A 16,360-nucleotide genomic window follows, 5' to 3' on the forward strand; every position below is an offset into this window, starting at 1 on the left:
TTTAAAATTAGGATATTCTGAAAATGCTTTTCAAATTATTAAGAACAGAAACACAGAAAAAACATTACAGTGAGGTCACTGTTCCTGGGTATGTATCACTAATTTTTATGCATAAACTTAATAACTAGAGTCTCTTGAACCAATAACTGATTTCAGTTGAAAATGCTTTTTCAAATCACATTTCCATGTACATAAACATATCCGTGACAACTTTATTATAACCTTACAAAAACCAGTACGCAAGTAATAATAGCTGAAAGTTCACTGTAGGAGAAGAAAGGACAAATGAACAAAAGCAAATCCTCACAGCAGACCATTAATCAAGTTAAAGGCAGGACATCACTGTATGTCTATTAATTACATTAGGCAATTTTTTTTTTTTTTGTAAACTACAGCAGGCCATATACATCAGTGCTGGTTATTGCCTTGAATCTGACATATGGAACACAAAGAAGAGTAATCAGATTAGGTAACTAATCAGCATGATCAACAGAGACAGCACTGGATTATATTTCCTCTAGGTCATGCCATTACTATAAACATAGAAGACAACGCCTGTTTGCTTACAATAGGAAATAATTAAACTGAACATCAGTGCTTTATGTGTTTGTATGCCCAAATGCTAGTCATAGAAAATATAGCTTTTATCTATCCTGACATAGGACTGTCAGCATAGAAGTAAATACCATCAATAAAATTTATATTCCTATTTCTTAAATGAAGACATGCACAGGACATTTTATAGAAAAAAATGTCAGTCTTCCATAAAATCTAACTCAGTAGCTGCTAATTATTCTTCTATCAAAATGTTCAGCACATTTTATTCATAAGGAACTCTTCAGGAAAGCATAATTGATTTCAAAATGTTTTTATTTCATTGATGTGCTCTTTAAGAATTCAAGTTTATAACGGCATAGCATTTGATACTGCTACATAAGCAAATTCCTGATTCATGCCCAGTTGGCTAAAAGGTCAACACCGTAACTTAAAAACCTAGGGCTTACCTCATCTGCTAACAGAGTTCAAAGAGAGTTCTACACCAATTAAGATAGTTTCTAAATATATGTACATGTAACTATTGATTGGATCATCAGTAAACTTATTCTTGAGACCTTCAAATCATCTTTTACCATATTCTTAAAAGAGAACTTCATCACAAGTATAATGATGATGAAGAAAACATATTCTGAATACTAAGCTATATGCACAGGGAGTGGTAAATTAGATATATCAAGATGTACCGGTCAAGAAAATTTCTTATTACATTTTTAACTGTGACTGACAAAAATTCCTACTTCTAAGGCTATTGCAGAAAGCTGATTTCAGCTGCCCATAGTTTGGTAACAGCGTTGTGGATCCAATGGAGCTGGAGTGGTGCTATCATTCAGCAGACCAGCTGACAGCTGGGGTAAATGGACAGGCTTTCAAACAACCAAGGTCATCTCTTTCAGGCATGAAAACACTCTCAGATTATGCACTGTTAGTCTCTTCCTCTACTTACTTATTCACAGAATCACTAGGTTGGAAAGGACCTTCAAGATCATCAAGTCCAACCATTAATCCAGCGCCACCGTGTCGCCTAAACCATGTCCTGAAGCGCCACATCCACACGTTTTTTGAACACTTCCAGAGATGGCGACTCCGCCACCTCCCTGGGCAGCCTGTTCCAATGCCTGACCACCCTCTCGGTGAAGAAATTTTTCCTAATATCCAATCTAAACCTCCCCTGGCGCAACTTGAGGCCATTTCCTCTTGTCCCATCGCCAGTTACTTGGGAGAAGAGGCCAACACCCTCGTCACCACAACCCCCTTTCAGGTAGTTGTAGAGTGCGATAAGGTCTCCCCTCAACCTCCTCTTCTCCAGACTGAACAACCCCAGTTCCCTCAGCCGCTCCTCACAAGACTTGTGCTCCAGACCCCTCACCAGCTTCGTTGCCCTTCTCTGGACATGCTCCAGCACCTCAACATCCTTCTTGTAGTGAGGGGCCCAAAACTGAACACAGTATTCAAGCTGCAGCCTCACCAGTGCCGAGTACAAGGGCAATTGTTACATTACACATCTTAGAAGGCAGAAGGCTAGTTGCCTGAGCACGAAAAAGTTCTGATCTGTAACAGTCACAGTTTAAGTCAACCATTCCTGAGCATCTCTTTAAGGATACCATCTCCTGTGGTTTGGTTTATATCACATCCTAATGCATACTGCTCAAAGCAGCAAATCCTTGAACAGTGACCAAAGCTACTGTTCCTGTAAGATCCTTCTTTCCCTGGTTGCAGAGGTTGGGAGGCACACACTTAGCAGAATACGGGACAAGACGATGAGAACAGATGGCATGGTGATTACAGCAGTTGAGTATTCCCTTGTGCTGCACAGCAGCTCCCTTAAAACAAACTTTCTGTAAATGTTGTCATTTGTTTGTTTGCTTTCCTGGTGCCCAACATGACATACCTTGGGCGTGATTTGCAGAAATTCTCCCATTCAAGGTTTGACCATTAAATGTTTTAGAAAGCTATGTAGCCATTACATTATATACCATGCAGTACAGTATACTCCACAACCCTTCTGAAGAAACATGCTGAACTGTGACTTTATAAGCACCTCTCCATTTATTTTATTTTTTTAAAAGTCTCTATACTGTTACTCCACTTACATAAAGTACTTATATAGAGTAAAACCCACTTGCTGGTGTCTGCAAGCTTGCAATGTGCTTTATTTGAACATTGCTCTATGAAAACTGTTTTCAGAGAAAGACTGAAACATCATTCCATGCACCTTTAAAATGTTAAAGACGAAGACTGATCTTTTCCAAGCTAAAGTAGATATATTTTTAAATATTTTTAGAAGTCATTAATTCCTGCTTTAAATTATCTCATAATAAGGATTCCTCAAGAAGATTATACGGGGTAAGAGCCAAACTAACCATATTTCAAATTTGCCTCTACAGAAAGCAAAGACATTTCTCTTCCATCTAAACTTTCAGGTAGGTTTGAAAATACACTGCTGCTGAAGAGTATGTTTTCCACATAAAACTGTAAACAGGAATATAGTTCTGAAACGAACGTGCCGAATGAAGTCCAGTCCTTTGCAGGCAACCATGACCTGGAAGTCTCTTCAAAACACTGATGAAACTTGACCTTAAAATTCAGAGAATTCATATAGGACCTCTTCTAAGAGCTTGTGTTTTGATGTAGTATAGACACCATTCATTACCCCATCCTCCACTGTTTCTCAAAGCACTATTACCTTAAATGTTTTCACTCTCTCATTCTTATATAAGATGAATCTTATAGGCTGGTCTGATCATTCCAAAGATTACATTACATGATCAATTGTTTAGCCCAACTTTATATAGTATTTGGAAAAACTCTCATACTGCTGGTATGTATGGTCCTGGTTTTCTAAGGAGCTGTGTAGCTTTATCTACAAAAACAATTTAATATATATGCTTAAATGTTTGCAGCATGTGTGATCAATATTTGGAAGCAAGAAGGAAAACCAAATGGGATCTACATCCTCTCACTGCTGTTTTGTTATTTTTTTCCTAAACATTTTTCCAAGCTTTGTACACCTTCTATTCCTTACCCCACTTCTGCCAGTTGCAGATGTCTACAACAAGCTCCCCAGTGCTACTAGAAACAGCCCAGCAAAGCTTTGGAGTTGACAGGCCTAACAAAACAATTTTACACTTGAGCTTCAGCACACTGTAGAAATGTCGTCTTTATATTTCCATGTTGAGAAGATAGACTGGAAAATGTTTTACTAATTAAAAGAATTATAAATGAATAGCAACAGAAGCATTAAGAACTTTATGACTCTTATTTACTGTTATTATCTGTACTGTCTCAAGAGTTTCTATCAAGAATCAAGTGCTGTACTTCCATATGCAAAGATGACATGTATCAAGGCCCAAGAATGTAAACACACATGAATGATACAGGACTTGCACAGAACTAATACTCAATCCCATTTAGTATTCAGGACCAATTTTCTTGGAATGTCTTTGGCTAAAAATTTTTCTGCTGATGGCTCCTTGTTGGTGCCTTACAGTATGTAACATAAACAAACGCATCTTTGAACTATCTATCCTAAACCAGTTTAAACAATTACTGTACTTTACATTTACACAATTGTGTGACTGTACAGCTTTCTTCAGACTTTTCTTTTGTGATGAAAACAACTGCCTTCAAGATTCTTAAAATATGTAGCTACAGGATGCTTTGAGAGGCTTATGTAAAGCATTTAGGATGAAGTCCATTCAATTACTGCTTTACAAATACAGCAGTAAAATTGTTTAAGTTCGTACAAATATTAATCCAGAAACAATATTCTCAAATCTTTCCTTCTTACAGAGGGGTAAGAAAATATGTAGGTATTGAACAACACACGTCCAACATTTCCAGAGACTTTGCGGGTGGTGAAAGGGCAAAGAGAGCGGAATGGAAACGCCTTCTTGACCATGGTAATGCTGGTACGTAAGCTGCGCTAAAATGGGTGTCTCTTAACCTTATGAGGTTTAGTCCATAGAGCAGCTATGACATCTGAACACCTGTGTAAAATCAACAGTAACATTCTTAAGCAGACCTGGTTTTTAGTCTTGGCTTTTCTTCCTTTAACTCTGCAAAATCTTGAGTGAGTTAAAATCCTTGCTGTGGGGAGCTCTGGGACCCCACAGCCGCCACGGCTTCGCCCCCGGCAGCACAGCGTACCTGCTGCAGCATTCCCCTCTCCTCACTCGGCGGGGCTGGGGCGGGACGGGTACGACCAGGGACCGTCTGAGGAAGAGTCGCCAGCCCCGCACTCACCGCCCCCAGTTTCAGGAGAGACCGAGAGAGCTCAGTGAGCTCCGCCTCGCGGAGCACGGCGCGGCCCGGCCCTTCCCGGCCCGCTAACAGAGGCCCGCATCGGCCCTCTCCGGCGGCAGCAACAGGTAGAGGGGGGGGGTCCTGTGGTGCTCGCCCTCTCGGGCGTCCGGGCCGCTGACGCAGCGGGGACGCAGCTCGCTACCGCCCGACACCACCGCCTCCCGCCCCGGCCAGCCGTGGCCCCCGGCCTGCCGGCTCGTCCCGGCCCCCGCTACCTGCTCGCCGGGCGGCCTTTCCAGCAGCTGCGAGCAGAGATCCGAGCACTGCTGGAACTTCCTCCGCCTGAAGTAGCTCCAGGCCTGGAACAGCGGCTCCAGCTCCAGCTCCAGCCCCATCCCGCCGGCGGAACCGCCGCAGCGGCGGCTCCGGCTGGGCCTCCGGCACCTCCCGGCCCGCTGCCTGCCGAGCGGGGCCCGGGGCGGAGCGCGGGCGAGCGGCTGCCGCGGAAACGGCAGGCCCCGCCTCGGCCTGGCGGGGCCTGCGCGCCGCGCCGGGCGGCCTCCGCGGTGTCCTGCGGCCCTGGCGAGCTACGGCACGCAGAGAGCTGTGGCCCCGCGCTTGGGCCGAACCCACCCTGCAAGAGCCTCTCGTAGGGTGGTGCATCGGTGCCTGAAAGCAGAGTTTGTTCTGTAATATTGAGAACAGCAGATTTCAAGTAACCTCGCTATGTTTAACTGTGTTCTATTATTTGCTGTCCTAAGAGTCATTTCGAATTGGAATGTATGCCAATATATTGGAATATAATGTACGATATTACCCCCTTTTATTTGCAAATTCTTGTAAATGGCAAATCCTTCGGTGTGTGTTTTATGGTCAGGCCTAGCATGATGAGCAGGATGTGCTGTTCAGAAAGATTGTGAATATTGGTCAAAACCTACAGATTTATTAAAAATACTAACTTGACGTTTCTCCACTTTTGTGTATGTTTATGAGGTGATCTGTTTTTAAATGCTTTAAATGCTTGCTGTTACCATGTTAGGTAATTCAGCACACCTGGGCTGCTACTTTATTTTAGAGAATGTAATGTGAATGGCACTTTCAGCTTGTAGAGACACATTTTGAAGTCAGTACATTAGTTGCAAAGTTGTTAGATTAAAATGCCAAACTGGTGATAGTTGCGTTACTGGAGAAGAATAATGCCAGAATGTTTTATCCTTGCTCTTTTTAAAAGGCAGTTTTCTTTTGTGAACAGCCCACCACATCAGTTAAACACACTGTTTATCTGCACAGGAAAACAGAGACCAATAGCTCCTAAATTCTGACCCTACTGTCTTAAAAGCCTCATAATTAAAGTGCTACATATATTTTTTTCTCTGTGAACACCTATTTTAAGCCTTAATACCTTAATGACCACTTCCAGACTACAAAGTAAATTAAATGTCTAAGGTTGCAGAGAAAGTTTTATTGTAACAGTCTTTCTAATGATTTCCTTTTTGAGATAGTGAATCAAAACGAACACAATGAAGCAGCGATTGCAGGCAGACACAACAGATTAAGGTTTCTAAGCACTCTGTCAACCTGGGAGCTGTGCATTCAGGTGAACAAGTAGTGGATTAGTCATAGATATCGACTACTCAGTGCTCTGGCTCAACTGAGGATGTTTGGCTTCACAAGGAAACAGTGTTTTCTGTTTCCTAAAGAGAAGAATGGATGTTCAAGGTGACTTGGCTTCCCAGCAGAAAGCAGCAGAGACCCAGAAAGAGGCATGAAGCTGTATGCTTTATATGGGAGATGAGCCTGGAGTTCCTCTGATGAAAGATGATGACTTTTCAGAAGAACAAAATGAGAAGAGGCTGTGTGACAAGAAACCAAAGGGAATAAATTGTGAGTCATGTGAGCTGCCAGTATTTGGTCCCTGGTCATGGGAGGATGCCCCTGAAAGCAAGAAAAGCAGTAAGCATTTCAAATAGCTCTGTTGGTAGGAGAGGTAGAAAATGAATGCTTCTCATATAAAAGAATTGCTGTGTATTTAATCAATAATACACATATTACTGGATTTCACCCATAGTTTTATAGCACCAAGATTCTACCTATTACAAGAAAGGTCACAGACTTCCAAAGTTAGCCTGTTAGATGCTGCCATATGGCTTCTCAGCAAAAGAAAGGGGAAGATGGTCCTCGAGCAATTTTTATTTGTTACAGTGTTGGGAAAGTTATTCATTGCTCTTAGCAGTCAAGCTGAAGTAATGTTGTCCTATGGTAGCAATTAGATCAAGGTGGATCTTCAGCATTTTTACAATGAGATCTTACAGTGTTGAGAATGACAGGAAAATTCTTTTTCCTTCTTTTCAAGCTGTGATGTGCAAGGGATTTTTGTTCTCTGTTTGGCTGCAGATATGAGAAGGAATTTTTTCAGTTTCTACATGGTGGTATGCATCTAATTCAAATGTATAAAGCCAGATAGAGTTGTCCTCACAAGCCTAATTCATCCATCTATTGCAATGTGAACACTCAGAACTCATAAAGCAAAAAACTACCTTAGATTGAAGTTCAAAGAAAGATGAATCTATATAATAATTTGTCAGCAATACTTACATGAGGAAGAGCCTTTGATTATTTCCTTTATATAGCTCCAAATGTAAAGCAACTATGATTCTGGAAATTTAGCTTTTATCAAACCATTTACTTTCATGGCCTACCTGCCAGCATGTAGAATAGAAACACACTGTCAGTCTCCTCCTGCTTCCAGATCACATTGCAGTTTTGTCTGCGTTCCAGAAGCACTGTGCATTGAACATTTCACTGATAAGTGCTCTAGACAGACAAATTTTTATAAAGGTGGGAAAAAGTGAAGATGGGCAGAGAAAAGTGTGTCCACCCAAATCAGCGGTTATGGTACATGTAAGTCCCTGCTCATGCGTTGCCTCTTAATGTGCACTATTCAGAGGATGAATATAGACCTGAGAATATATATTTGTCCTGCATAAAATCTTAGAAAATGTCAATTCTCTAAACTGTGGCACTGTTTTATTCTCAGAAACAGTTGTCTAAAAAGTATGTCCTGATCCTGGAGAAACATTGAGAAGAAGACTCAATCCAATATTGACAGAATTCTGTATAAGCAGAGCACTTAGACATAAAATTACACATGATTTAACCTGTCCTACCTTTCAAGTAAAGCCAATACCCTGGTGCAGACACTATTTGCATCCCTGGAGTCCAGTCCTACCTCAGTAGCAGGTATAAAAATGCATTCTGTCTGTCACAGCCTGCTGCTGCTGCTAAGTGAGGCCAAATCCCCGAGCGTGCTGCTGGTGTACTTTCTTGGCACGCTTATACCCTGGCTTGTCTCTGGTATTGGCACAGAGATCATCTTTGAAGTCTTTTCCACTGACAATGCTGCCTTTCACTTCCTGCACAGGGGAGTGTTACGAGCTTTTTAATATTGGGACTCTCATTTATCTTGATTACCGAAATCCCCAAATTTGAACCTTTTAACCAGTCTAGTACTTCCTCCTGCTCCTGCCACTGCCTCTGGGCAGTTGCCACTACTGATTCGTGAGAACGTGAAAAAGGTACTTGCTCCTCTCATTTCCCACAAAGACAAAGTACTGTCTTGTGCATAGTGGTGCAGTGTACCACATACATACCCCGTTTTTCTAAAGCCATTCTCTATCTTGGAGGTTGGACTGGGTGAGTCTGAGCCAAAGGTCAGTGGAAATTTGAGTCTGCAAAAGCTTTCTACGTGAAAGCTTTTTGCTCTCAGGGCTTCATATGGTAGCAACTCTGTACACTAATCCTTTGTACATATGCTTTTCCATGCATGAAGTGAGCCACTGGTCACTTGCGAGTTGATGACAGTCATTTAACCTATATATGCTAGATGTAAAAAGAATTCAACCACCTGGGCAGCAAATGAGTGTTCTGTAGCCATGCTAAACAACTGGCCTGTAAATAAAATTACTCTGCCATCGAATTGATTCGACATTAGGCTGACAGAAGCCTGGAGAGCCTGTTTGGCTTCTCAGGAGTTTTCTCACACAGGCTGCAGTGCATGAAATAACTGTCAGTCGCACTCAAACGGGTGACATTTGTTGTTGCTGGGTGTGCACAGTCACAGCTTGGGAGACAGAACACACTGGCCCTCCTCCACAAAAGCGAGAACATGTTATCTTTCAGACACTGGCATTAATATCTGCAAGGTATTAAGGAGTGGTTTTCAGCTCTGGAGCATTTCCTTCGTGATGTCATTTATTCAAATATATACCTGACACCCCATTTGAGAACTGGAAGTGCTATCTATCACGAGATAGCTATTCAGTGGCTTGTGGGAAATTAGTGTTGGTTTCAGCAAAAGCAGTAGTGATTATATCTCCACGTTATACTTCAGGAATTATCACTTCAGGCATACTTGTGTATAGTCTGTGGAAAAAGAATAATTTTGAATGCATGTGGAAACTGCTTAGTTTCTTTCCCACAGCTCAAGGCTAAGACACTGAGTAGTTGCTAGAGCTTTCTGTTCCTTTCACTCGCTCTCTCCCAAAATGATGAAAATTCATTCTGTGGAAAGTTGGACAAAATAAATTTGGGGAATTATACCTCAGATGTACTTGATTTGTAGGAGAAGAACAAATTATAAATTTCCTGTTTAAAACTGATTGAAAAAAATAATAATTTAGGAACAGCGTCATCCTGGGAGAGATTGTCTAGGTAGAAGATGGGTTTCACTGTGTGAAATGTAACAAATAGTGTTTATGTGTGATATTACAAAAGGTGGAAGTAACTTGACTTGAATGCAATATAGGCTTGTCTGCATTATTTTTTGAAAAGTTTTTTAGTCTGGTGCTTAGTCCATTCCATTACTTTAAGTTGAAGTGCTTAATTTGGTCATAATACTCCAATGTCCTCAACTATAATGAGTCCCTCCATTTTCATTGTGTCAATGCTGTCTTGGGACAATGATAGGTATGTAATATAACTATAGAAATCACCAGGGTTTATTATAGGAAAGTCATGTGCTTGTCTTGTATAACTATGCGCATTCATTGTATTAGGAGTGTCCTGACCTTAGCTGGTATTCTGTGGAAGGACAGGAAATTCAGTGGTGCTGCTTTATTTACAGCTGGAGTATTGTGCTGATATCACTGTCTCATGGGTAATTTGAACCTTGCCTTCATTTATTTAAACCAAGAACAGAAAATTCAGGAATCAGAAGTAAGGGACAGTTTAATTCCTCTTCTGTCTAAGGTTTATTCTTCATTTGAAAACTAGATGTCCCTGAGACAGCCTACAATAAGAACTCTTATTACAATTATTTCTAAATTAAAATATCAAGGAGCTCTACTGAATATCAGGAATGCATTATTATTTATCTTTGTTCATAAAACACATGGGTTTGTATAACTGCTTTTTATAAAAGGTAGGTTTTGTTGGCATCTATATCTGTGTACTGGATTTCAGTTGTGTTTCAATTAATTGCTCAATTACTTATCAAGATTAAATGTTGCTTAGAGATTAAAATCTGCTTCGCATTTTTTCTTTTTATTTTAATAGTTTTTTTTTTTTTTCCTGCTGACAAGGGCGCTTTAAACTTATACTGAATACTAGCTCTGACAGGATAGATATATTTAATATTTATCTGCTTTATATAGTCCTCCAGAATAAACTTTTGGTATGCCTAAAATGCTTTGCATTTTCCTAATGTTCTTATGACTCTTCTGCATCAGTCCCTTCATGTTTAAACTATGAGTCTGAGATAGATGAATTAGCTTCTTATAAAGTGCATATGGAAGAAGAGAGTAGGACAGGACCCACTGATATCTGAGACCCCTTTCATTTTAAAAACATAGACGCTATGGGCTGACTTTGCCTTTCTCCGTAAGTCTCCCATGGGGGTCTTCTGTGCACCAGGCAATCATACTTGTTTCTTGAACTAGGAATGCTAATTCTCAGGCCTTATCTCTCATTGTGCACTCACATTCTTATGATAAAACCAGGAACAGAACCTAAAAATAGTTCCCAAAATTATGTTGGTATCTTAATATTTCTTATGCAACTCTGTGGAGAAATGTCCTGTATCACAGAATCACAGAATCACTAGGTTGGAAAGGACCTTTAAGATCATCAAGTCCAACCATTAATCCAGCGCCACCGTGTCGCCTAAACCATGTCCTGAAGTGCCACATCCACACGTTTTTTGAACACTTCCAGAGATGGCGACTCCGCCACCTCCCTGGGCAGCCTGTTCCAATGCCTGACCACCCTCTCGGTGAAGAAATTTTTCCTAATATCCAATCTAAACCTCCCCTGGCGCAACTTGAGGCCATTTCCTCTTGTCCTATCACTAGTTACTTGGGAGAAGAGACCAACACCCTCGTCGCCACAACCCCCTTTCAGGTAGTTGTAGAGAGCGATAAGGTCTCCCCTCAGCCTCCTCTTCTCCAGACTAAACAACCCCAGTTCCCTCAGCCGCTCCTCATAAGACTTGTGCTCCAGACCCCTCACCAGCTTCGTTGCCCTTCTCTGGACACGCTCCAGCACCTCAACATCCTTCTTGTAGTGAGGGGCCCAAAACTGAACACAGTATTCAAGCTGCGACCTCACCAGTGCCGAGTGCAGGGGCATGATCACTTCCCTACTCCTGCTGGCCACACTGTTCCTGATACAGGCCAGGACGCTGTTGGCCTTCTTGGCCACCTGGGCACACTGCCGGCTCATATTCAGCCAGCTGTCAACCAGCACCCCCAGGTTCCTTTCCGCCGGGCTGTTCTCCAGCCACTCCTCCCCAAGCCTGTAGCGCTGCAAGGGGTTGTTGTGGCCAAAGTGCAGGACCCTGCACTTGGCCATATTAAACCTCATACAGTTGGCCTCTGCCCATTGATCCAGCCTGTCCAGATCCCTCTGCAGAGCCTTCCTACCCTCCAGCAGATCAACACTCCCACCCAAATTGCTGTCATCTGCAAACTTACTAAGGGAGCACTTGATTCCCTCATCCAGATCATCTATAAAGATATTGAACAAGACCAGCCCCAGAACCGAGCCCTGGGGAACACCGCTTGTGACCGGCCACCAGCCGGATTTAACATCGTTCACCACAACTCTCTGGGCTTGGCCATCCAGCCAGTTCCTCACCCAGCGAAGAGTAAACCTGTCTAAGCCACGAGCCGCCAGTTTCTCCAGGAGAATGCTGTGGGAGACGCTGTCAAAGGCTTTACTAAAGTCCAGGTAGACAACGTCCACAGTCTTTCCCTCATCCACTAGGCGGGTCACCTGGTCATAGAAGGAGATCAGGTTGGTCAAGCAGGACCTGCCTTTCATGAATCCATGCTGGCTGGGCCTGATCCCTTGGTTGTCCTGCAGGTGCCCTGTGAGCACTCTCAAGACCAACTGCTCCATAATCTTCCCTGTACAGAGGTCAGGCTGACAGGCCTGTAGTTCCCAGTAGCCCTCAGTAGTTAAGTTATTCGGATGCAGGCTACTGCTTCTGTCAGTTATCTCTCTCAAGAAGTAAGAATACAGAAAAAAGATGTAATTTGCCGCTCAATACAATTAACAAGTGCTTGAAAATGAACATGGATGTTACCACACATCTACCTGCAGATTGCCTCAGCTAGAGATGTCTGACTTACCTTTGAACAAGAGTTGGCATCATGAAAGATGATGTGCAAAAAGGGTTCATTCTAACGATTCAGATACATTTGATGTTGGGAGAATTGAGAGCAACAGAGCACAGAGCAAGTTTTGTTTTGTGCGCTTTGAATGAACCCGAACAGGACTGCAGATCAGGCCATGCCAAGTGCCTGCTTTTTGTGAAGGCAGATAGTTGTGGCAGAAGAGCACAAAGAAGTTCTCTCTTTACATGCTATTTACAGCAAGGACCCTGCCATCTGAAGTCGAGTTCACGTAATATTTGCTTGTAGAACCCATTTCTTACTGACATAGAAAATTAGAAGAGGTCATGCAAATGAAATTGCATTAAGACCAGAGTTTTTTGCTGAGGCTTAGATTCAGCATTGGAGAAAGTAATTTGTAGTAACAGCTGCAGGTTTCATTCTGTTACCAGCCAAGACAACAACATGCATCAATAGAACTATTGCTATCGTAAATGAGAATACTAATGCTTCTTGCAGATCATACATGATATCCTAACCATGGTTACCATGGTCTAGCTGAAAAGGGATCATCCAGCAGTTGGTAGCAGAACTTAGGTGGCAATACTGTTCAGGTCCCAAGACATTAACATTCATGTGGCTTTAGGTCTGCCCTGTTCTATCTCTGCATGGGCTGAATACAATCTTTGTGATTGGATCCACACCTCCTTCAGTATACAGGATGAACAGGATGTTTTTCAAGTGAGATAGTTACCTTCCTTTTTATCTTTAGTGTTTCATATGAGGCACTCTTTCTCGTTTGATGCAGATGCTCTGTGTGCTGTGCTGAATATAGATTGATGTTCATCAAACTAGCAGGAATCAATGCAGCTATAATAAAACAGTGGCCTGTGAAAAAGGCTGGTATGTTATTTCCACTTGAAGATAGGATGCAAAAAATTGCGAAGGATCCACTGATGACTGGATGCTCAGCTTAAAAAAAACTGGGCTTGACTCTTTTTCTTTATTTTCAAGTTTAGAGCAGATGATAGACTAGCACCCTTATTTGCAGTGGATCCCAAATATCAAAGTAGGAATCCTGGCAATAATACCAGGTTAACAGTCATATCTGAAAAGCTGGATATAAATGGGTTTGCTCATACACACACACACACACACACACGTGTATATGTATGTGAAAGCGATGGTAAGAGAATACAGATCTCCTGGTACTGTCTACTGTATTAATTACAAATCCATTCCAGCATCATCATTTGTTTTATACCTGTTCCCACAAAAAAGGATGTATGTGCCCTGCAAATCTGCTTTCTTCCTTTTAGGTGTGTTAGTCTGTTTTGTTATTAATTTAGCATTTTTTGGAGTAAAAATGTGGGAAAAATATCTATTTTCCTACTCTGAGGAGTTACACTAAAAAGTTATATCATGTAGCAGTCTCTTGCCCATATTTTCTTTTACAATGGGAATCACTTAAAATGAAGTATTTGCTATCCTTAAAGTAGGCTTTACTTTACTTCAGTCGGTGCAGTATGACTGTAGAGAACCAGCCTACAGAAATGAGTATCTAAATCAGAGGATGATTTAAGTTGGAAGGGATCTTTGGAGGCTGTCTATCAGAACAGGGTTAACTTCAAAGTTCGATGAGGTTGCTCAGGGTCTTGTCCAGCTGAGATTAAAAATCTCTGAGGATGGGGAATCCACAGCCTATTTGGACCACCTATTCCAGTCCTTAACCAATCTGTTCCAGTGCTTAGTCAAATCTGATAGTATGGAGTCATACAATGTAATGAATTAATTCAAAGTTTGCATTCTACTGCTGGATTAATAGTGCTATGCTATTTTTAAAGTTTTTCAGCTTTATGAGAGTTAATACTGTTACTTTTTAAATGTTTAATTATTTTATTTCCTTCAGTTCTCTGAATATTTATATTATCACTGGTAAATGATGTCATGTTTGATAAACCTGCATTATTGTATGTTGATTCTCTGTAGTGACTTAGGGCTAAGCTCTTTCATGATTCCTTTTGACAGCTAAGCTTTTTGCAAAGCTTTTGCAAAGTCAGTACTGTGCATGATATTTTGAAAACCTTGTCAACCACTGTGTAAAAAGATGTCATCTTGACCTGACGATTTTTAGTCTAACAATTAGCATCAGCCAGCTGAAATATTAATTCATCTCCCAAAAAATATTAACAACATGCTTTGGGGCTGATCATCTTACACTATCCTAGTTGTAAAGAAAAAATTGAAAATGGGTAGAAAAATTACCACTGCATGCAAACAAGGTGTTGTTTCACATTGTTTTTGATCATGTCACAAGATGGAGCCAGCGATAGCTTTAATAGCTTACTTTAAATAAGTAGAATTTAAAATAAATTGCATTCTATATTTAGTTTAGTCAACAGTTGAAATCAATCAATTTTGGGAGTTCAGAATCAGATTTTCATCAGTTTATTGATAGAAAATGCATTGGGATTTAATCAGCCTCTCTTTATGCGCCTCATTTAAGCCTGTTTAGGTTATCATATGTTCTATCAAGTGCTGGTGCTTGATACAAGTTCTTCAAATCACCTAGATGAATGACTTCAGTACACATATAATTGTGCATAAAATGCAAACTGAAAAAAGCTGTTTAGATCCATGTGTGTGTGGTGACTAAAGACCCATGTTGTATAAACACAATGTCATTGCTGAAAGAAACTGAGTGCTCCATTGAGTGGCTTCAAAATGCATTCTGGTGTCAGATTGTTGGCAGTTTGAAACAGAGTAGTTTTTTCATTGTTTATAGATTAAAAAGAATTTTTTTAGTGAACTGTTCCCATGTGCTAATTAGGGCCAATTTTTAAAGTTTGTGATAGACATTTTAAGAAAGCATACAAATGTTAGTGCCTAACTTCTGAGACTAATATTAAACATAATTTTACTAGAGCAACTTCAAATCTGGAGCTAAATGTAGAAGTTCTTTTGCATTTATTTGAAAAAAAAAATGTGCTGTGATGGAAATTCTCAAACTGAGGTTTTTGCCATTTAAATCATGGTAGAAACACTTCTCTCAATTTCAAAAGAGAGAGGATTTGAACTTTGGAATACAGGAGAGACCCTAAAACAAGATCTTTTGGTAAAAATGTCATGGCTAAGGAAGCCAGTATATGGTTTTCAGTAATTGTGTTCCCTCTGCAGTTTCAGCTGGTGTTGATGGCCTTGCATCACTTCCCGTCCTAAAAAGATTTATTTCTGCTTTAGAATGTCCAGAAGAAGTTGCTGCTTTCTATACTAATGATAGATGAATTTAATTTCAATAATGTTTGTATCTTGTCCATCTCTTTACCACCCTGTGTTAGGAACCCATTATGTGAGGACATTTCTAAATCAAATTTCTGTGAATAAACATATTGCAGCCCTAGTTGCTGTCTGCATTGTTCATTGTTCATTCTGCATCAATTCAAATTAAACTTTCATTGTCTTTTCAGTAGCGTGCCTATTTCTTCCAGTGCCTAGAATGAATGTTTACCAAATGAATACAATTCTTACGATTATCAGGGTGTAATTTATCTTGCAGAAGCAGGACAAATTAATGTCTGTAATATTTAATTTCATACACATATACTTGTTTTATTTTAATTTCAACCATTGTATCTAGTTTATCAGTCAGTACCAAAAGAAAATGTATGGATTCATAGTTACCAAGTTTACAATAGAACTTGCTTTTAAAATGGTTACAGTACTGAATGATACTTCAACATAGGACATGATTTTAAAGAGCAATTCCATTTTTCTTTTCAGAGCATGTCAGCTACAACATTTTGGAATTGTCAGAATTTTTGGGGGTACCGTATAATGTACTTGTGGCTTGTTGCTCTTTAGTTCATCATTTTCCAGCACCATGTTATAAAGATACCTGCTTCTGTGACCATACCCTGTATGTGCTCCCAGCTTGTATTTCCCAGACTCTT

The 16,360-nt window shown here is 40.7% G+C and overlaps 1 protein-coding gene across 5 annotated transcripts in view; it reads right to left on the reverse strand.

Moving 5' to 3' along the window:
- Positions 1 to 5,633, reverse strand: part of TTC8 (tetratricopeptide repeat domain 8) — a gene marked incomplete at its 3' end in the record, with an annotated part of 45,439 nt that extends 39,806 nt beyond the window's left edge. For all 5 annotated transcript variants that reach the window (XM_082001001.1, XM_082001000.1, XM_082000999.1 and 2 more), the window contains exon 1: positions 5,076 to 5,633. In XM_082001001.1, coding sequence (XP_081857127.1) covers positions 5,076 to 5,195 — 120 coding nt within the window. In that variant the 5' untranslated portion in view covers positions 5,196 to 5,633. The remainder of the gene's footprint in view (positions 1 to 5,075) is intronic.
- Between the last annotated feature and the right edge of the window lie 10,727 nt (positions 5,634 to 16,360).

Source organism: Phaethon aethereus, assembly GCF_964289735.1.
Source record: "Phaethon aethereus genome assembly, chromosome: 5".
Lineage (NCBI taxonomy): Eukaryota > Metazoa > Chordata > Aves > Phaethontiformes > Phaethontidae > Phaethon > Phaethon aethereus.